The 22,613-nt window shown below is 46.0% G+C and overlaps 1 protein-coding gene across 1 annotated transcript in view; it reads right to left on the reverse strand.

The window, feature by feature from the left end:
* Nucleotides 1-3,902: 3,902 nt before the first annotated feature.
* The window catches only part of Ralbp1 (ralA binding protein 1), a 45,007-nt gene continuing 26,296 nt past the window's right edge, over nt 3,903-22,613 (reverse strand). Inside the window, exons 3-10 of the mRNA XM_059278189.1 lie at nt 19,245-19,703; nt 15,490-15,839; nt 13,497-13,658; nt 12,103-12,234; nt 7,881-7,988; nt 6,705-6,826; nt 6,356-6,479; nt 3,903-4,281 (exon numbers count right to left, since the gene is read on the reverse strand). Of these exons, the coding sequence (XP_059134172.1) occupies nt 4,036-4,281; nt 6,356-6,479; nt 6,705-6,826; nt 7,881-7,988; nt 12,103-12,234; nt 13,497-13,658; nt 15,490-15,839; nt 19,245-19,703 (1,703 nt within the window). The 3' untranslated portion in view covers nt 3,903-4,035. The remainder of the gene's footprint in view (nt 4,282-6,355; nt 6,480-6,704; nt 6,827-7,880; nt 7,989-12,102; nt 12,235-13,496; nt 13,659-15,489; nt 15,840-19,244; nt 19,704-22,613) is intronic.

Consider the following 22,613-nt stretch of genomic DNA (forward strand, 5'->3'; position numbering starts at 1 on the left):
AACTGGTCAAAATGCAGAGATAACTGACTGTGAGTGGTTGTTCCAATCAACACAACACAACACAGCAATCCTCCACACTTAAGGCTCAGGGAACATCATGAAGGAGAGTGCAGGAAGATTCTAAGAGCCAGAGGACCAGGACACCTGCTATAAGATAGTGTCTTCTAAAACAAAAAAGGACACACACACAGAGAAGGGGTGAATATGATCAAGATACATATGACATCCCCTAATAATAAAATATTATTTTTGAAAAATGTATATATAATTCAATCCTCAAAGGAACCCTATTCATTCAATAAATATATAATCTACTTGCTATGTCAAAGGCTATTTAATAATAATAAATGGGGCAAACAACTGAGAAAAGACACCTAATGTCAACTCTGGTCTCCACACACCATCCATACAAAAGACGACACACACACACAAATGTTGGAGCTGTACTGACTGTCACCTGGCACGTCACCAAGAAATTTAATAAAATGACGATTTGCCGATCATGTCCTGAGTGGAGAAATGAGTCTAAGGCTTAAAGCCCTACACTAGGGACTTAATATAATAAATCTTTTTGAAATTAGGACTTTGTTTTGTCAATGAGAAATGAACAGAACAAAATTGATTACTAGAGGCAAGGAAAGGCATGCAAGCTACGTCTTTCCTGCGCCTCCCTGAAAGCCAGTGTTAACAGAAGACCGGCACTACCAGACACCAAGCTGGTCTCAGCCTGAACTACATACCGGGAGCAGAGAAAGGCAACACTGTTTTGCTGAAGCCATCACCAGAGGACGTGATCCTGAGAAGACCTCCTCCTGAGTCATCCTAGTCCAGTGGTGGCCAGGCCCCCAGACCACAGGAACAAGAGTCTAACTGCAGGCTGGGGTTGGGGAGTGAGGGGCATGAATACAGCAGCGTCCTCTTCCTGCTCTGCAAAGGGAGCCTGCACATGGGATGTAAAGACCCTGCTCTTGGTCCTTCCTACCCGAATCTCCTAACGTAGTCTAGAACCATTCCCTAATTCTGTATCCCAGAGAAAACGCCTACCTTACAAGCATGTAACCTTATTAGGCACTCTTCACCTAGCTGATGCGGGTCTTTGATTTGTGCCTCCACTGAGGAGTACTGACTAAGCCTGCATCACCCCAGGGGTAATACTACAGAAACATCGGCAAAATGCCCTGGAGAAAGCTCGAGAAAGCCCAGGCTTTGGCTGGACCCACCGGCCAGGGCATGTTTGTTTCTGAGGGGTGTGTGTGAGTGTGTATTTGTGAGTGTGCCTGTGCAGGCTAGATGTCAGCACTGGGCATCTTCCTCAATCACTCTCCGCCTCATTTTTTGAGACAGGGTCTCTCGCTGAACCCAAAGCTCACTGACTGCCTAGACTAGCTAGCTACCGAACTTGAGGGGTTCTCCTATTTGCATGCTGCAGAGGCAGAATTACAGGTGCTCCCCACCACTCCTGGCTTCTGATGTGGATACTAGGGGTCTACACTCAGGACTTCATGCGTGCACGGCACACACTTTACTGACAGACTGAGCTATCTCCCCAATCCACACCCAGCTTTTTATGTAGGTCCTGACTGAACTCAAGTCTTCCTGTTTCTAAAGCACTGGGCCCTCTAAGCTGGCTCCAGCCCATGTGAAATAAATGTGTGCAGTGAAAAGCTGAACATATAAAAGCCGTGGGCCCTGGTGGGATCAATCCACATCCTTCGCCACTCTTCTCTCCAGATCCCTGAAGTTAGCTGTCACATCAGGATGTCTGGGACCTTCTATAAACCAAGTTTAACTATACAAAATAGAGGATCCAGTATTTGTCATGCTTAAATATTAGATATTTTAATTGTGAGATTAAGTACCCCCAAAACCGAAATGAGAAAGCTTTTTTTTTGGTTTTTCGAGACAGGGTTTCTCTGTGTAGCTTTGTGCCTTTCCTGGAACTCACTCTGTAGCCCAGGCTGGCCTCGAACTCACAGAGATCCACCTGCCTCTACCTCCCAAGTGCTGGGATTAAAGCGTGCGCCACCACCACCCGGCTGAGAAAGCTCTTTTATTCTAGACCAGTGCATCCCTAGCATGCCAACTGTTCGAAGTCCTCATTTCACATTTAAAATGCAAACCACTGTAAAGGCCAGCAACCGGGCCAAGATGGGCCTGGACTTGCCCTGGAAGATGAGGCTTGCTTTCCCAACAGCACCAGGAAACTGTCAGAGTTCAGGAACTGCAGGCCGAGCCTGTGGGTAAACAGTTTCGGTCAGAAGCAAGCAAGGTAAGATGAAGGTCGGGAGCCCACAGCAGGACCACACGGTCTGCATGTGTACTAGGGAGGAGCAGAAGATGAACAAACATCTTATCCACTCTCCACCTCAAGTACCCACACCAACTCTGTGCCAGCTGCTGGGCATGCAACTATTTCAAAGAAACAGTGCACAAGAAAAAGCTTTTTTTTTTTCTTTTTTTTTTTTTTTCTCAAATGGCTGTTGAATTTATTTCCTTGATCAATAACGACCCTGGCAAAAGTTAGTTACCCAACATTGAGACATTTGTAATGAAATACTAATTTTAAAAACCCATGATACCTTGATAGAAATTAGAGTTTACACAAACAAAAAAGAAGTCTTCAATATTGCCAGCAAATATAAAATGAATGTAGTATGTCTGACAGGACGCAGCAAGGCGTTTATACATTTATATTTGACACCTGATCATATTTCCAGTCACCATAATATCTTCTCTCCAGATTTAAAAAAATAGTATGCTGATTTCTATAACAAAGCTTTTTTTTTTTCCGTACAAAAATCAAATAATGGCCAACAAGTCACAACAGTGCAATAGGTAGAGGGTTTAAAAACAAAACAAAACCAAAAACACTGCATCCAACAGGTGCTGAAATAAATACTAACTTGGGGGGACTAGAGCCCTCGTGTGGGTGTGTTTCTCACTGTACTGTGTGGAGTTGGTCTTCAGAGCCACAGGGGAGCTCCCACAGGGACCACTCATCTGACAGGCCAACCCAGTCTGGCCACTGCCTAAGAGTCAGGCCTCCCAGACACCTCAGAGCCCACTTGATCTAGAAGCTCAATCAGGTAGGGTCAACTGCAGCTGTCACTTCCCCGCTGCTCGATGGTCGGAGGGATCCGTAAGCACTTCCTGGAGATGATGTGAATGAGTAAAAACCTCTGTGTGAGAGTGTCTACATGGCTTACCCTGGCAGGTGTGCACACCCTAGCCCAAGCAAGCAACTCAATCATTCTGGTTTTCCTGGGAGGTCTGCTGAGTAAAGGTTTCTGGTTTGAGAAGCATCCTTTGTGTTAATGCCTCAGGGTCAAGGTGGTCACCTCTGACCACCTCGGTGAAAAGGCCTTTGCTGATCCCTGGCAGTGAGTGACTGGGCCTACACTGCGTGTCTGGTGGCAGGCTCCACCGTAACCTCCATCTGCAACCACCCTAGGCCATGGTGATGACTCACTGACAGACCTGATTCGGAACTGTAAAAGCGAAGTAGTACAGTCGGGTAAAGAACACCCAGCGAGAGCCTTTTTTGGCCCGTCAGGAAATATGAGGCAGCTCCCCACTGAACAATCTGCACCAAAAGGTGTGGAAGGCACAATCAAGAGTGGCCAGAGACCCTGTGGGGCTGGCGAGACCACGAGCGTCCACAAGGCAGGTGCAGAAGTGACCTGGTTTGGTTCCCACCCTTTGATAAAAGATATCCTGATTCTGCTGTGATTTAAAAAAAAAAAAAAAAAAAAAAAGCAAAGAAAGACAATTTTTGGTTTAAAAAGAAGCCACTCAAGGGTTAAAATAGTTATTTTGAACAGAGAAAATTAATTTTCAAATAAGCTGACACTATCTGGAAACTCGTGTGTTCCCTGTAAGCCCTGGTGTGTCCACTGCTTCACCCTCCCAGGGCCTGAGCCTGACAAGGAGCCAGGCGTGTGCAAGAGGAAGCATCTCTGAGAACCTCTACAGCATGTACGGCAGCCAAGTCAGCTGACTCTCGCTTACAGTAAGATGCACAGGGCCCGAGGCAGTTCAGATGGGCGTCTCCTTCCGGTCTTTGCTGGGGGAGGGCTTCACCTGCTCCTTAGCTGCTTTGACCTCGAGGACACCGTCACAGGGCGGTGGGCCTAGGCCCCCTCGCCTCTCAGGCTCCTCATCCTCCTGTAGCTGCTGCTCAGACTTGGCTCGCTGCATCTGGAGCAGTCGGAGCTGTACACGCAGCTCAATGATGGCCTCCCGCTCCTCGTGGACTGCCTGGTTCAGGTGGTTGTTCTTTATCTTAGGGAGTGACAAAGGGGGGCAGTTACCTCTCAAGTAAGGTCAGAAGGACAAGGAATCAGGGCAGAGCATAGGCTGCAAGCCATCCCACAGAAGGATCTAGTTCTATTTTAGCCGGCCTGGCTGGTGCAACAGAGGACATGCACACGAACATGCCAATGACCATATAAATACAGCTCTGAATGGGTGAGAATGTCAACTCTGCCTGGACGCAGAAACGGTTGTTTTAGGAAGTATTTTAGTGTTTAAATGGGCTTTTTTCCCTTACACTGGTTTCTGAACAGCCTGCAAGGAGAGTACAAAGATAATTTTAGCAGCAATTAAGAGAGGGAACTGGGATAAAAGCTGAGATTCCTTTCCATGTCAAAATCTGTCTTATGACTACATCTGAAATGCGCTACTTAAACCCGTGGGAAACCACCATCACTTCTAAATGATGCACACTCATTCAGCAGCGTTTCGGTAATTCAGGAGGCGAGAATCCCAGGCTCTTGGCAGCCTTTGTTCTGGCAGCAATTGCCCCCATCCATGAGAGCCCTCTCTCTGCCGTGGTATTTCCCAGCATGCTGAGCTGCTGGGTATGTCAGTGACTAGGCCTTTGTTCAGATGGGGTGAACATGAGGCTATGCCCCACTTGCACACCTTGTCATGACACTGGGTGTGCCTGGACCCTTCTTCCCCGACTAAGAACATGGCAAGACTCAGGGCAGCCGCTTTGGCCCCAAGTGGGAAAGCTGTGTGAATAATGGGCCTACACAATGCACAATAAAACACCACGCTAATTCTGCCATTTGTCCTCCTGCTGAGTAAAATGAAGAGACCAAGCTAAGGTGCCAATGTGGTCTTCTAAACAACAGAATCCCCAGCGACCCACATCTCACTCACTACTTTTCTGTTTTTGTCTTTACAAGGTCTCACTATGTAGACTAGGCTGGCCTCAGACTCACAGAGACCCATCTGCCTCTGCTTTCCTGAGTGCTGAGATCACTAGCGGGTCCAGGTATGTATACATGGGTGCACGCATATGGAGATCAGAGGACAACTTGTTGTCTTCTTCTGACCCAGGTCCTCAGGCTACAGAGCAGCACACTCAGCTGCTGGGCCATCTCCCTGGTTCCCTGTGCCTCTCTTCCCAGGATGGACTGCTGCAGCGACAGGTGTTACAAACATCAGCAGCCTCCGCTAACACTGCCCACCCTCCACACAGGCAGTGGATGGGCAGAGGTCATGGGCAATTCTTAAATATTATTTTTTAAATTTTATTTACTTTTATTTTTTTGTGCATTGGTGTTTTGCCTGCATGTATGTATATGTGAGTGTCAGATCCCCAGGACTGGAGTTACAGACAGTTGTGAGCTGCCATGTGGGTGCTGGGAATTGATCCCAGGTCCTCTGGAAGAGCAGTCAGTGCTCTTAACCACTGAGCCATCTCTCCATCCCCTGAAATAATAGTTTTCATATCTTTTGTTGTTAATTTACTCTGTAGACCAAGTTGGCCTCCAACTCAGAAATCCACCTGCCTCTGCCTCCTTAGTGCTGGGATTACAGGCTGGAGGCACTAGGCCCAGCGTCTGTGCAACTCTTGACTTCCATGTGGGCATGGCTTCCCTCTGCTTGGCAGCTCGATGCCCGTGAACAAAGAAGCCATCCCTCTGTTCACTGAGTCCTACCACAAGAGACAGCGTTTTATCTGGGACAAGGAGGGAGACCACTTAGATCAGCCTGTCCCTCCCCAGCACAGCTGCTGCCCAGCTGCCCAGCGCTTTCTGTCACACCTTCTACTTTGTGGCTCAAGGACTAGAAGACAACTATCCCTCACTTGACCACTGGCTCTCACCATGCCAGGCTGTTGGGGATCATGGACAAGCTCACTCACCTTTTAAAGACTCAAAAGAGAAAGGTCCATTTGTACACTAAGGTCACAGCTAGCATACCTCAAGCAGCCAAGGACACACACTTCACGCTGGGGAAGAAGGCCCTTGGACTCCTCTCTACAAGTCTGCAGCAGGGCACAGGTAGTCTAGAGCACATTTTAGAAGTCTCTGATCTCTGGCTGTCGCCCTCCCAAACTCACCTCCAGCTCTTCATTCTGTCTCTGTAAGTCTTCCAGAATGATCTGCAGCTCCTCCTCATCCTCACTCTCACTCTCACTCTCAGAGGAGTACTCCTCGGTCTCACTCCGGCCGTGCTGCTGGCGACTGTGAGGAGATAAAGGGAACTTCACTGTGGCTTGGTGGCCAGTTCACTGAGGTCTACCCATGCTCAGGAATCTACCTGATCCAATGCCGTTTTAAAACCTGATAAGAAGTTTGAAGTGACTGCCTTCAGATGCCCAGTTCCTTTACAGGAATGTATACAATTCTGTTCATATTTAAACACAACGTGACTGGAAACTTCCAACCGTCCTGCTCTCTCTCCTTTACCTCTGGATCTCCGCAATCTCAGCTCGGAGGCGCTCAATCTCTTCCTTCTCCGAGGCGATCTGACGCCGCAGAAACTGCTCCATGGCCAGGAGCTCTTCCTGCTCAGTCAGGATCTCATTCTCCTGAAACGATTGGAGAACATCTTTCCAAGCTCTGGTAGAGGAAATGCCACCTTTCCAGGGTCGCCCACTCTGCTCGGTGCTGAACACAAGTTACTACAACCAAAACCATACTATTTCCTCAGAATCAAGAAAAGTTACACACAGTTATTTTGAGAGTGCCTGGACTCTTCTAAACAACAGAATGTATGCAAGAACCTGCTGTGGGCCTTTTGCAAGGCTCCCTGTGAGCCTCCCACCCAAGACCAAGGATCCAATGTCAACTCTGCTTCAACTTCCTGGGGCTGAACAGACTGCTCAGCAGTTAGGAGGACTTGCTCTTCTTCCAGGGAACGCAGTTCAGCTCCCAGCACTCACACAACCATATATAACTCCAGCTTCAGGGGATCCAACACCTTCACCGGGCCTCAGCAGGTGTGGCTGGTACCAGTGTTAAGTGTAAGGCAGCGCAGGAAAGGGAGGTTGCAGATCACTTCTCCTCACTGCACTCCACCATGCCCTCCAGACACAAGAAAAACTACTTGACAAGCTAACCATTCCTGAACTGCCTGGCTGGCAGAGAATCACACGGAGAGAACCGCTATCTGAGCGCATCCACGGTCCTCCAGCCTGAAGAAAGCTGCCATGGGGATGAGGAGCTGGAGGCACAAGCTTCAGCATCCTTCCAGAGAAGTGGGAGGCCACCACAGTCATGTTCCAGTAAGTACTGAAAAGCTATCAAGACAGACACTTCTCCTCCGTGTTTAAACACACAGACGTTTTTCCCTCGCCTCGGGGTACCTACTTGGAGAAAATAATCTGGAATATATGCTCTCCTGCTGTCATTGACATGAAGGTGTGAATCAAGGAAAATACCTACAACATAAACTTACGTGTAGACTAGACGACTAAGACACTGGACGGAAGGCAGCGCCCCCTCCACACAATGTTTCAGCAAACACAGCCCAGGGTAGGGCCATAGGAGTCAATTGACATATCTGGTTTAAAAAGTCTATAGTTCGGCTCCTATTGGAAAAATGAGCAATAAATGACCTCGGAAATTAAGAGTTCAGCTTACCTGGGCAAGGAGGATGTTTATAACTTCCTCATTTTCGTTCATTTCTTCTTTGGAAACATCCTCCTTGGAAAGACTGGCTATCTCCTGTGCGATCTTGGTTTCACACTCCTGTCCAAGACGGCAAGTGGTGAACGGTCAACAAACGTCCCTCTAACTTACCAGACTTAAAGAAAACCCTAGCGCAAGTCAGGTGCTGTCTAACATGATGGATGGACATCTGCTAACTGGGCTTAGAATACAATGTGGGTAGAATCGGGCATGGTGGCACTCTTTTAACCCCAGAACCTGGGAGGCAGAAGCAGGAGGAACTCTGTGAGTCTGAGGCCAGCCTGGGCTACAGAGTGAGTTCCCAGAACAGCCAGGATGATACAGAAATACCGTCTCAAAAAACACAAACACAAAACCAAACAAAAAGAGTATATAATATGGATAGAGATGGCAAGGTGGCTCAGTGGTAAAGCCACTGGCTGTCAGGAAGCCCGACAGCCTGAGCTCATCCCCTCCCCAGGACCCACGTGATGGACAGCACTGACTCCTGGAAGCTGTCCTTTTCATCCACGTGCGTGCTGTGGCATGTCCACACCCACATGCACACACACACACAAATAATTAAAATTTTTAAAGTAGGGGGCTAGAGAGATGGCTCAGTGGTTAAGAGCACTGGCTGCTCTTCCAGAGGTTCAGAGTTCAATTCCCAGCAACCACATGGTGGCTCACAGACATCTATAACGAGATCTGATGTCCTCTTCTGGCAGGCAGGTGTACATGCATATAGAGCACTCAGACACATAAAATACACGAATTAATAAATCTTAATTTTTTTTTCTTTTTTTTTTTTGGTTTTTCAAGACAGGGTTTCTCTGTGTAGCTTTGCGCCTTTCCTGGATCTCACTCTGTAGACCAGGCTGGCCTCGAACTCAGAGAGATCCGCCTGCCTCTACCTCGCAAGTGCTGGGACTAAAGGCATGCGCCACCACACCTGGCAAAACAAATTTTCTTTAAGTAAGAAAAGAACATAACATAGTTACCTTGGTCTGTGGCTGCACTATGAAAAAGCTCAGTTCTGATGAATATGCTCACGACTTCTGGACCATGTGTGATGCCTTGAAGGGAGCTACTAGGACTGTCAATTCTAAGTGCCTGATTTTACAATCCAGGAACTACACCACCACCACCCTGTTAGGAAACATCCCCTTTGCTCCACTCTCTGTTGATGCCCAGCAACTACAGACCTGCTTTCTATCCTATAGTCTCTCTTTCTCCACTCAGATGAACTGACTCGGCCAGTAAGTATGCTCTCTAGCTGCATACTCAGCTTTTAGATGCTTCTGGCTACTGTGTTGATGTGAGGAGTTGCTGAGTAACGGCCAGGGCCTGGGTGCACCTCAACTTCCTTATCCACTCACCAGAAGAGCTCCACTGCTTTTAGCTGTTATGAACGCTTTACACGTTTTGTGAAGGCTTATGGGTTGTTGCTCTCTTAGAGGATAAATTTCTGGGTTATATGATAAGTAATCATTTTTCATTTTATAAGAAAGTGCCAAGATGATATCATGGTTTAAATTGATACTACTTTTTCTTATTTTTAGACATTAATCCACTGAATGATGCTACTTCTGTCTTTAAGTCATTTCTCCCTCAAAAGTGAAGTCAACATGTTAGACCTGGGTGCATAGCTACAAAACAAACAAACAAACAAACAAACAAATAGATAAAAATAAGAAAGCAAGAAGAGGGAATGGTGGGTGGGAACAGAAGCTGACAGAATGAAGCTATCCATCCCTTTTCATACTGCCACACTGCCTCTGGTTTCAACCAAACTTCTGTGTGTGTGTATGTGTGCACACGCACAAATGTGTGTGTTCGTGTACCTGGGTGCAGTATGTACAGGCTAGAAGTCATTTGTTGGGTGTCATTCCTCAATCAGTTCTCTACCTTATTTATTTGAGCTAATGTCTCGGACTGAACCTGGAACTCACAGGTTCATCTCGAGTAGCTGGCCTTCAAGTTCAGGGAGTCTCCTGTCTCCACCTCCCCAGGGCGGGAATCACAAGCGTAAGTATTGCATGTGGCTTTTACGTGGGTGCTGGGATCACAGCATAAGTCACAGCATCTGCTTCTATGTGGGTGCTGGGATCACAGCATAAGTCACAGCATGTGGATTCTATGTGGGTGCTGGGATCACAGCATAAGTCACAGCATGTGGATTCTATGTGGGTGCTGGGATCACAGCATAAGTCACAGCATCTGCTTCTACGTGGGTGCTGGGATCACAGCATAAGTCACAGCATGTGGATTCTATGTGGATGCTGGGATCACAGCATAAGTCACAGCATCTGCTTCTACGTGGGTGCTGGGATCACAGCATAAGTCACAGAATGTGGATTGTATGTGGGTGCTGGGATTACAGCATAAGTATTGCATATGGATTCTATGTGGGTGCTGGGGTCACAGCATAAGTATTGTGTCTGGCTTTTATGTGGGTGCTGCCGACTGAATTCTAGTCCTTATTTTTGCAAAAGCAAGCACTTCACCAACAGAGTCGTCTCCATAGCCCTTATTATGAATAAAAGAAGCCATGTTCTTTTATTCAAAATAGATGCACAACTAAGAGAAACAAAAGCCAAACCTCCACTAGCCATGCTCTAAGTCAGGGACTCATCATACCAGGGCTGCTAGACAATGCCCTACGACCAACAGCTGCAACCTGCCCTGTGACACTTGGGCAGCTAGCTAGTCACTAGGACCTGAGCCCAAAGCCAGGCAGGTGACCCAGGGTGACCCACGCCTGGAATCTAGCTGGGGAGGTAGAGGCAGCAGGATCAAGTTCAAGGTCATCCTGGCTGTACAACAATTTTGAGAGTATCACAGGTCACATGAGATCCTGTTTAAAAACAAGAGGCCACAGGACACAGGAAACAAGAGACAGACCATCCAGTGAGCTGGAGAGAACAGGCTATGCAAAGGCCCCTGCTAGACCACACGTCCTGACACCCGAAGGGCAGGTTAAAGGCGGGTTTGAGCGCAGCACAACTTGCTCCCAACAGAGCCCGTAACCTTGAAGCAAAGGACGCAGGTGGCTGTCCTGAAATGGAGCCATCGCAACCACCCACCACTCCACCCTCCAGGTCTGTGGAGTGAGCCACTTAAATCTTCTTCAGGGATCTGCATGTGACTGCGAGATCTCCCAGGGATGTGTATTTTAGCTTTGGTGTGCCCAGGAAACTGAGTCCAGAACCAAGCCTCACACACTGAACTAGGACAAAGTCCCGAGAGTGACTTGTGTCTTCCTTACACAGCAGCAGCAGCTGCACACAGTTCTTCCCCTGCTGTGCGGAATCCTCCTGGGCCTTCATCCCTGCACTCCCATTCAAAACTCAAACTTCCCTGCAGTCTCCAAGGTCTCACACCCAGCCTGCTCCTCACCCTTAGAAAGCTGTTTACAGACACAAACTTGGTAGGAAATTAAAAAAAACCCACCTTCTTAATTCAAAAAAAAAAAAAAAAAACTTTCTAAACTTAATGAAACACTTGATTTATACCAAGCTAAAATGTGAACAACACAGAATAAGAACATTTATGTGAATGAATTTCCCACCACAGAATTTAACATCAACAAGTATGTATTACTTTTAAAAGAACATTATTTTAATGATGTAAAAATATGCTACATTTGTTTAGGTTGCATAATATTTACTTTAACTATGTAAAGGTGTTTACTTGTTTATGCTGCATTTGTTTAACTAGGTAAAGATGTGCTGCTGTTTCACCTTGCCTGCCTAAGGCTCCTGATTGGTCTAATAAAGAGCTGAGCAGCCAATAGCTCGGCAGTAGAGGGATAGGCGGGGCTGGCGGGCAGAGAGAATAAGTAGGAGAAATCTAGGCTGGAGAGAGAATGAGGGAGAAAGAGAGGGAGACATCCAGGGCCAGCCAGGCAGCTGCCAGACAGACAGACACAAAGGAAGCAGGAAAGTAGGACAGACAGAATGAAAGAAAGGTAAACAGCCCCAAGGCAAAACGCAGATGAAGAAACAGGTTAAATTCAGTTCTAAGAGCTAGTGGGGCAGCATAAGACAAGGCCGAGCACTCGTAACTACTATATCTCCGTGTCATGACTTGGGGGCTGGCCGTCCGAGAAAGCCTGCCACACAGCAGTGTAAAGAGGACTCTCCCACACTAGCACCTTTACTAGACACAGGCTGTAAGACAGTAAGTAACTCACCTGTCTTTTAGCTTCCCTCAGTTTTCTCTTGAGGGCAGTCAGAATCCTTTGTACTTCCCACAATCTTTCTTCTTTAGATAAGTCCTTTATCCCGCCCTGCAGATCTCGATGTAAACAATTCAAAAGAAACTCCTAGAAAACAAAAGGACACATGAATGCTGTTCAGTGTCTTATGGAAAAGCAGCGCATGCAGCTTCTATGATGAAGAACCAGCTCTCTGAAGAGAAATAGCAGCGACAATTATTCTTCCCACAAAAACTCCGTTGACCTACAAACCCATCCTCATTTGCTTTACCTGGGAACTAGACCCTCATTCATTTGTTCCTAGTGGTCCAATAGCAATTAATTCACATCCTTGACTGTTTCCTCCTCATAGCAACTGAGAAGGAGAACTCAGCAGACAGAAGAAAAACAGGCATGTGATAATGTTCATGCAAACACAATGTATGCAAGCTTTTTATTCTTACCAAGGTAGCCTCAGTCTCTCCACCTCCCCCTACACACACACACACACACACACACACACACACACACACACACTTACTTACTGGGTTTCTTTTAGACATCAAAGTAGCATTATGGGAAAACTCAGGTTTTGAGCTAAATCTTAGTTACATAGTCTAGAAATTATGCCACAGAGTAAATTACTGAACTCCCCTTTCCAGTATTTTAGCTGTAAAATATTATGGATAACAGCACCTTGTCTAGAAAAACTTTTTTTTTTTTTCTCGAGACAAGAGTTTCTCTGCTTTGGAGTCTTTCCTGGAACTCACTCTGTAGCCCAGGCTGGCCTTGAACTCACAGAGATCTGCCTGCTTCTGCCTCCCAAGTGCTGGGATTAAAGGCATTCGCCACCACTACCCGGCTGAAAAGCAAACATTTTTGAGATCCTGGCCGTGGGCTGAGTCCTTCCCATGTATTATCTCCCACATTAATTCCAGAGCTCATTCATTTTAAAATGAGAATACCAAGGCTTAAGAAAGTTAACAATTTGCCTAAAATTGGCATGTCAGGAATGAGCAGAGGAACTTCAAACCAATTCTTACAGTTTAAAATCCTATGGCATTTCCACCATGGTTGTTTACTCATATGGTGTGAAGGAAGGCCAGCTGAAGCTGTGCCATGAAGAGCACACTCCCAGGCCAGGGCAGAGCTCAGTGGGGGGAGCAGAATGCTTGCATAAGGCCTGGGCTCCATCCCCAGGCCTGCACAGAACTGAGTGTGTACCACAACCTGCACCAAGAGGTGGAGGCAGGCACACAGGATCCACTACTCAATAAACTAGAGCTCATCACCTCATGTCCACAGCCCCTGTGGGCCAGTGAAGAAGGAGGCAGGGAAGGGTAAAGAGAAGGCGGGGTCGGGGCGGCGGAAGGGCGGGGCCAAGTACACACCTGTCTCCTGATCTCTTCCTTGATGCCTGCCTGGGTCTCTGGCAGTGTGGGCATTGCAGCCATGTTGGACCAACGCAGAGGTCTTGTTGCTCGCTTTAGGACTACAGTGCCAAAGAGCTCTTGCACGTGTGTGAAAAGCACATACAGGACACGGTTGCTGATCTGTAGAAAACAGATTCAGAGTTGCAGAAAACTGCAGAAGCCATCTTTACTCCATCTGCATCAGTCACAGGCGCATCCTTTAATCCTGGACACAGAAGAGGGAATTCTCCACAGGAGGGACAACACGTGCTTTCCTAATTCATGATCAATTTAAGAAGGCAATACGAAAGCCTGACTTAATGGATACAACACACACTACCATCCATCTGCACTCTCCAGTCACCCGTTAACCGGTTTTAACTCTCTAGAGAGCATTTCCATTTTTTTAAGACCTTTCCACACACAGGTGGGGTGGAGCACCTTCAGGGGTATGCACAGAGCTGGCAGCCTCTCGGGACACAGGCACCAGTGTTCCGGGATGTTCCCAGACTCAGAAGCCAGGACTGCAGGATGGCTGAACAACTAAAAGAAGACAGGTTTTTCCTGCTCAAACTTTCTCTTAAAATCCTTCTGGAGCTTCTGTGGTAAAAGCATCACATTATGGCAATGTTGAGTAACAATGTAGTATCGACCAAATTCTGAAACCCAGGCTAACAAAAATTTTATCTGAGAAATTTAACAACTGTTTCCCTGGGTGGTAATGGTGTATGCCTTTAATCCCAGGAGGCAGAGGCATTCGGATCTCTGTGAGTTACAGGACAGCCAGGGATACACAGAGAAACTGACTTGAAAACAACAAACAAACAAACAAACAAAAAAAAAAAGTTTGTTTTCAAAACCACTAACTAATGAAAAAATCTTTAGTCGGAGAAAATAACTTCTTATAATAGTAACAATGACACACAGTCAGGACCTCACATACCAACCAAAAGAGGGGGTTCAGTTAAAGATTAGAGCCGGGCAGTCATGGCACACACCTTAAATCCCAGCACTTGGGAGACAGAGGCAGAGAGATCTCTGTGAGTTCGAGGCCAGCCTGGTCTACAGAGAGAGTTCCAGGACAGCCAGGGCTACACAGAGAAACCCTGTCTCAGAAAACAAAAACAAAGAAAAAAAAAATTAGACCTATTGTCTCCCTTTTTTTGACACAGTAAAATATCGTTCACTGTAAAGGCAAACACAGTCTCTGACAGCATCCCTGAGTAGTGATGAGGGACAGGAGGCCAGGAAGACTGCTTAGTCATAAAACACCCGTCATGCAGGCACCGAGGCCTGAGTGCAGCCTCCCTAACCCACATGGCGGCACACACCTGCAATCCCAGTGGGAGGCAGGGACAGCTGCCCAGCCAGCTTAGCCTGTTTGTCAGTTGAGGCCAGGGAGAAACTGTCTAAAGGAGAAAAAAAGGTGGATGGTTGGTGTCGAAGGGACAATACCTGAGTTTGTCCTACAACCTCCAGGTAAGTATGCATGTACCTACATGTGCAGACACACACATGCAATTCCCACATAGGAATTTGAACACACACACACACACACACACACACACACACACACACACACAAAGGGAAACCAGAGATGCTCTGTTAGGCCTGAAAAAACACACACACACAAAAGGAAACCAGAGATGCTCTGTCAGGCCTGAACACACACACACACACACACACACACACAAAAGGAAACCAGAGATGCTCTGTCAGGCCTGAACACACACACACACACACACACACACACACACACACACACACACAAAAGGAAACCAGAGATGCTCTGTCAGGCCTGAACACACACACACACACACACACACACACACACACACACACACAAAGGGAAACCAAAGATGCTCTGTCAGGCTTATCCATTATTCACCTCCTTGGATTCACTGTCTCACACACAACTCAGCAGCTGACTCCTTCGCTAATTTCCCAGTGTAGTACCGAAAGGGACTCATACCTGGACGGTTGGGCTAAGCACTATGGAGATGTTCTGGATGTTCATCTTCGTTTCCAGCTCCTTTGCGATGACATGGTCCATGTGCACAATGAGCCAGGAAATCAGAAGGTGGTTACACTCGGGCAGTTCCTTGAGCAAGCGCTGGAATTCCTGCACTTTCTCCATCTCCGTGGTCCTCCCACAAGCCTCTTCAAAACGGGGCATAAGCTCTTTGGTAAGCAAATTCTCTGGAAGGTCTCGCAAATACTGCTTCAGCAAACTGGCTACAGTGTTAGGCTCATATTCTTCCAAGTTTGGAGACTCCTCTCGGTCATACGCTGCTTTTAGCTCATCTACCTTTGATTTGATTCCTTAGAAAATGAAATTGAGAAGAGAGAGAAATCAGACATGCTTTCTTTACCACTACACACCTGCCGCAGAGACTCTGGGACTGCCAGTAACTACCTCTGGGAGCCAGGTGTGGTGGCTCACCCCTGCAATCTCAGCACGGAGGCACGAGGACTGTGCCAGTTCAAAGCCAGCCTGGGCTCCATAGCAAGACCCTGCTCAGAACTAAGGAAGAGCCCTCCTGAAAGGAATCAGGACCGCATATGAGTCACAGAACCTCCCAACAAACACAAGCACATAAAACCCAAACTGCAAAACTTAGTATTCCCAGAAGTCATGGTATATTAGGAAAATATGCTTAATCCAGGAAAAAATTTAAATAATAATGGCAATTAGATAAAAATTCAGGGGGAAATGAAGCTATAATCCAAGCATATACACTGTACATAGGAAGCCAACTTTCTACCTCCTCACGAGACAGACAATGTAAAATGAAGCTCTCTCACATGTAGCTTATCCCCAGGTCAGCAGGCCAGCTGCTGCTTTGTAAATAAGAGTTCTTCTGTAATGTAAAACAAAGTTTCCTAGCTTAACAGACTCACTGCAAACTGTCTCCACCATGTAACACCCATCTAACTTCCATTTTAAAGTTTGAATTCTTTAAGTATTTTCTTAATCTGAACCAAGCTAGAACAAGAAAATAGAGTCAGGGCTTCTAAAATACAACCATTTGGTTCTTCATATTGCCCTGAAAAAGTAACATATCTACTTCAGATTTTACGTCTTCAGTCCCATTTGTATTAAGCGACATAATTCAGTGACGGTGATCATAACAGCTTTGGGTTCTTTAAAACTTAAAACTACAGACCAACTACACAGAGCAAGCCACAGATTAGAGCCGCCAGTGTCAAGTGCAGATGTCGGCTAATCCCAACACTTTAATCAATCTGATGCTCACATCTGGACTTGACATTTCCACCGTATGTGCAGATCTTCAATGGCATTATAAAAAGTCTGTTCCTTACCTAGATTGACAAAATTAAATCAGCGGCACTAACTATGAAGATAGCAGCATGTCTTATTTCGACGGTCTTTATTTTGAGAGAGAAAAGAAGTTCCATTTTTCTTATAACAATCTGAATAAAACAAGATTAAGAGCAACTATCACCGCGACTCTTGTCAGAGTGTACCTCTCACTCTCGTGTGTTATGTTGCTGGCCATGGTTGGGGGAGAGAAGGTCTCACTATGTTGTGGCCCAAGCTGGCCTTAAACAACTCACAGCCCTCCTGCCTCTACCTCTTGAGTACCAGGTTCATAAGCATGCTCCACCACACACACCTTTCATTTATTCCTCCCCACAGACAATTTTATAAAAACGTTTGTCTTTTAAAAACTAGAAACTTCAAATAAGGAATTCCATTGAGAAATACAGTAGAATAAAGTACATTTTTTCCCCCAAGACAGGGTTGCTCTGTGTAGCCTTGGCTGTCCTGGAACTCACAGAGATCCACCTGCCTCTGCCTTCTGAGTGCTGGGATTAAAGGTGTGAGCCACCACCACCTGGCATATAAAGGTACACTTTAATCTAGAAAGTATAATGAAGAAAATTATAAAATAATTTATAAAATTATTATATAATAATTTATAAAACAATAAAATACAGAAAATTATTGAAATTGTGTTTCATATTAGCATTTACTTGTTTGTTTATATGTGTATGGGTGTTTTGCCTCATAAGTCTATGCATCAAGTGCATGTCTGGTGCCCAGAGGCCTGAAGAGGGTGTCAGATCCCTTGAAACTGGAGTTACAGAGAGTTGTGAATTGCCATGTGGGTGCTGGGAATTGAAGCAGGGTCCTCTGGAAAGCAGCCAGTGATCCTAACAGCTGAGCTCTCTCTCCAGCCCCTTTCACATTAGTTTTTAATTGGAACTAACTTATGAGAACCAAAAATCTCCAGCAAAAAACCATTACAGGATAGGCATTCAAACGGCAAAGCCAGGGTTGAGGGGCTGTGGATACAGCTGAGTGGCAGAGCCATAGCTTAGCGTGTGCAAGGGCCCTGGGTGAAATCCCTCGTACAGACAAGGAGGGCAGAGAGGAGACACAGCTCCACTGCTCCATCACGGAGTCAGTGTGGGAACCACTGACTGCTCTCACAAACAGGAGACAATCTATTAGGAACGATGTGATTATCCAAAAGACGCAAATATCAAAAACAGGTCAGAAACAAAAGGGTTCTTTGAAGAAAGCTACAGAAAATTTTCGGAGAAACTTGCACCCCATCCTCCAAATGTCTTCATGCTTATCAAGATCATGTGGGAAACAGCTTCTATCACTGTCGAAACCTTCAAAACATTTCAATACATAACAAATGCTTAAAATCAAATTTGCAAGTCTGTGTTTAATTTTATATGGAAGCAAGAAATTATACATTTCAATACACTGTGTGTTTTACTTTCTATAAACAGTAGCAACGCAGAAGTTTATCTACTGGGTCATATCAACGTTATCGCAAATATCAACTCTATCTGCTGAAAAGGATATGAACCAATTAAGTACAAAACTTGCTCAATCTTTCTCCTTGTTCTAAATGTGTATGACTTACACACACACACACACACACACACACACACACACACACACACACCCGTGAAGAGAGGTGTGGTCAAAGGACTTCATAAAAATAGCCCTCTATGGGAACACAGTGACTGATGTATAGCCACCGTCCAGCTTGGGACCTGAATCCCATGTTAGCACGAAACTCATGCTGCTTTGGAGAACTTCTGAATAATTATATGTTGCTTCTGAATATTATATATATATATATGTTATTATATAATCATATAATAATTATATGATTTTAGATATCCAATATGAAACACATTCTGACCACAATGGTCCACATAAACTCTATGTAGATGAACGGGTGGGTCATCAGTTTCACTGACACTCACAATAGCTGTATGTAGCTGACAAAGCATTCACATTTAGGGCCCGGCTACTTAGAAATAACAGTTCACATCTTTAGTCAGGCTAAGGAAACACATAACAAGGCTGTGTCTTTAGTCGTATCTCTTGGCTGAGAAGCTTCCTTCACACAGATCTCAGCCTCCCCACCTAGGCCTAGGCTTAGAAAGAAGTCGAGACAAGGCTTGGCGCGCCATCCTGACAGGTGATGCAGCCCCTACGCCTCATTCTGCCCAGCTGCTGCGAGCTGTGAAGGACCTCGGAGTAAATCCTAATGGAAGGAGACAGCGTGAAAACCAAACATGGCGGACGGAGTTAGGGCAACTGGAAGGACCAAGGAAGTGATAAGGTTTAGGATCCAAGGCAAAATGTTCCTCACAAAAAGTTAACATTCTTTCCTTACTTAACAATGAAGTTAATTTTTTTAAACCACCAAGCAAAACGTGTGTCCCCGATACCTGAAACTCTGTAGATGCCTTCACACTTCATGCCGTGCTTCTCCATGTAGTCTATGCACTCTCGGAAGACAGCGGGCAACCGGACACCATCGTACATCATGGTCCTCTCGACCGCGTCGGCCAAGGGAACACCAAAAATGGGTCTGAGACTCGGCACGTCGACCTGAGGCACCTCTGGCTCCTGAATTGGCTTTTTCTTCTTCTTCTTCTCCTTCCACTGTTTAACAACATCAGCTGCCGTCAAGTCTTTAGATTTCTTCTCTTTATGCTTCTCCTCTTTGTGCTTCTCCTCTTTATGCTTTTCTTCTTTGGGTTTTTCTTTGATTTTAAAATCCTTCTCCTTCTTTTTAGAGAAGCTGGGCTTCTTGAACACGTGGATTCCCTTGGACCTCTTCATCTTGGACGGACTTTCGGCTTCATCCCCAGAGCTGTCTTCCTGGAAGGCAGCATAGCCTTCAGCTGCCAAAGAAATGCAGTAGATATAAATTACATTTCTAATGTCAACTGTCCACATGCTTCCTAAAAAAGAACAAAAAGGTGCCACCTGGCAGCAGAGGCACCTTTTCACCTTGGGGGCCTCCAGAAAACCAGCAAAGAAACAATGGTGTGGTGGCATCTAATGACCACAAGAGGGCAACAGAGAGCAGTTGTCCTTGCAAAACCAATGCTGAGAGGAAAGCAGCTTTGTATTTCACAGTGAACGCATGCATGCATGCATAGTTCTGAGAAACAAGCATGAACACCCAGGAAGCACTGAGCAGAGAGCACTGATGAGAAGACTCCTACAGGACAGAGCGTGTGCTGCTGCTGCTGCTGCTGCTGCTGCTCAGCTAACCTGCCTGTTGGTCCCTTAACTGGAGGCACAGCTTTTATGTGCTCCAATTACTCCTCTGTCACCCTTTGCTCTCCCTCTCTCCCGTTCCTAGCCTTTCTGGAGCCTGAATGTGATTATTCCCTCACTTTGGCTGACACATTAGAAGGAATTTTTGCATTCTGACAAAGACACTATAGTTGCCTTAACACCACTTCAGAAATGCCAGTTTGCTTTGTTTCTGTTTGTTTGTTTAGGACGGAATCTCACTATGTTACCTAGGCTGGCTTAAACTGGGCACAGATAATGCTCCTGCACCAGCCTCCGAACAGTTCAACTATAGGCATGTATGTACCACTGCGCCTGGCTTTTTTTATAGCTCTACATAACTGACTGTCCTGTAACTCACTCTGTAGACCAGGCTGGCCTCCAACTCAAATAGATCCACCTGCCTCTGCCTTCGAGTGCTAGGATTAAAGGCGTGCGCCACCACACCCGGTGAACTTTTTCATAGTATTATTTTATGTGTGTGTGTCCACATCAGTGTGTGCTACATGTGCCTGTGGAAGCCAGAAGAGGGCATCAGGTCCCCAGGAGCTACATGGGTGGTTATAAGGTTATGGGTGCTGGGAACCAAACGCAGGTCCCCTGGAAGAGCAGAAAGCACTCTGAACTGCTGAGCTACTCCAGCCCTACTTTACTGTTCTTTTTTAATAGCCACAACTCCTCTTCTCAGTAGCCAACTACTTTACAAGTTACTTTATAACAGAGTAAAAGCAATTCACAAGTTACCTTTTAACTCAAACACCACGAACCTGGCACTACTAATCAGAATGGCAGAAATGGTAAGGGCAAGTCAGGCAGTGGTGGCACAGGACTTTGACCACAGCACTCGGGAGGCAGAGGCAGGTCCATCTCTGAGTTGGAGGCCAGCCCGGTCTATGTAGTCGTTCCAGGACAGCCAAGGCTACTCGGGGAAACAGCATCAGTGGAAAAGTGAAAACTGGTACCACCACTCTGGAAAAATCTTTTGCATGATTTACTGAAGCTGAAAGGCACAAAGCCTGTGAGTGCACAATTCTACACCCAGGTACACACATAACAAAATGCAGCACATATAAACCAAAGCCAACAATAATGTTCACGGAAGCTGAAAACTAAAACTCTGTATAGACCAGGCTGTCCTGGAACTCTCTGTGTAGACCAGACTGGCCGTGAAAGGACAGGGCATTTCAATCATTGATTTCCAGGTCCCTTTGGTGTTTACACAGTCCAATTTACTATCAAGTTGCATAGCATTCATAAATCTGTGTGTTATACTTCCCAGGCAATTAATTTTAAAACACTATGGATTTTTTAAAGTAATATTTAAATCACTTTATTTGCTTTTAACATACCAAACAGCCAAAATTAGGCAATTGATCCTCCCTAGGAAGAGGCACCTGGAATGGAATGCTAGGACCAATAGCTTTTTTCACAGTTCCAATATGAGTGCCCACATGACCACAAATCTTAAAGGGTAACTCTCTGGGTAAAATTCCAATTTCTACTGTTTATGCATTATTTTGAGCCACCACTTTTAAAATATAGACTGGAAAACTTTCACCATTTCTGGAAATTGGGTGTCTTTATTTGTGATGCTAAGAAAAACGAAGACCCTGAAACACAGAGAACAGAAACGGCAAATAGGAGTGTCCGCCTAGACTATTTCCAGAAGACAACGGGAGCAGGTGACTAGGGCAGAAGCGTATCTAAAATACCAAGCTCGATGTGCTGGCATGTGTCTGTTCCTTCAAGAGGCTGAGGCAAAATGTCATTATAGCAAAAGCATAAAGAAAACCTGTAGGGAGCTGGTTCTGATGACTCGAACTGTGGGAAAGCTGGCAGGCGGACCAACTCAGCTGCCGGCCAGGCCTAGCTCCAGGGCTTCGAGTTGGCCCCACCCTAACGTCCTCCCCATCTAGGAGCTGCTGGGGCCAGTGAAGGCCGGCCCTTTGGGTCCACAGCTGCAGGATCCTCATCTGAGTCTCCATGAGGGTCCAGTATTGATGCCATAGCAGGAGCCAGAGGCTTTGAACTTGCCTGATGACTAACTGCAATGAACATTCACAAAGCTGTTTGAGCAAAAGGGTATACTGTGTGATACACCACAACTTCCAACAACAGTACAATGAACAAATGAGAATGTGGTGGAGGAGCAGAATGGTACATCACACAACACTGTGGTTGACAGGGGAGCAGGTCATTGCCCAGAGGGGTCCACAAGATGTTTTGGGTTTTTTTTTTTTTTTTTAAAGATATATTTATTTATTACTATACAGTGTTCTGCCTGCATGTATGCCTGCACACCAGCAGAGGGCACCAGATCTCATCATAGATGGTTGTGAGCCACCATGTGGGTGCTGGAAATTGAACTCAGGTCCTCTGGAAGAACAGTCAGTGCTCTCAACCTCTGAGCCATCTCTCCAGCCCCTTACTTCATTTTTTTAAATTTACTTTTGAGGGGAGCGGCTACAAGGGTGGAGGGTGGACATGGAAGGCCTGGGAAAAGAGTAGGA

Source organism: Peromyscus eremicus, chromosome 13, assembly GCF_949786415.1.
Source record: "Peromyscus eremicus chromosome 13, PerEre_H2_v1, whole genome shotgun sequence".
Classification (NCBI taxonomy): domain Eukaryota; kingdom Metazoa; phylum Chordata; class Mammalia; order Rodentia; family Cricetidae; genus Peromyscus; species Peromyscus eremicus.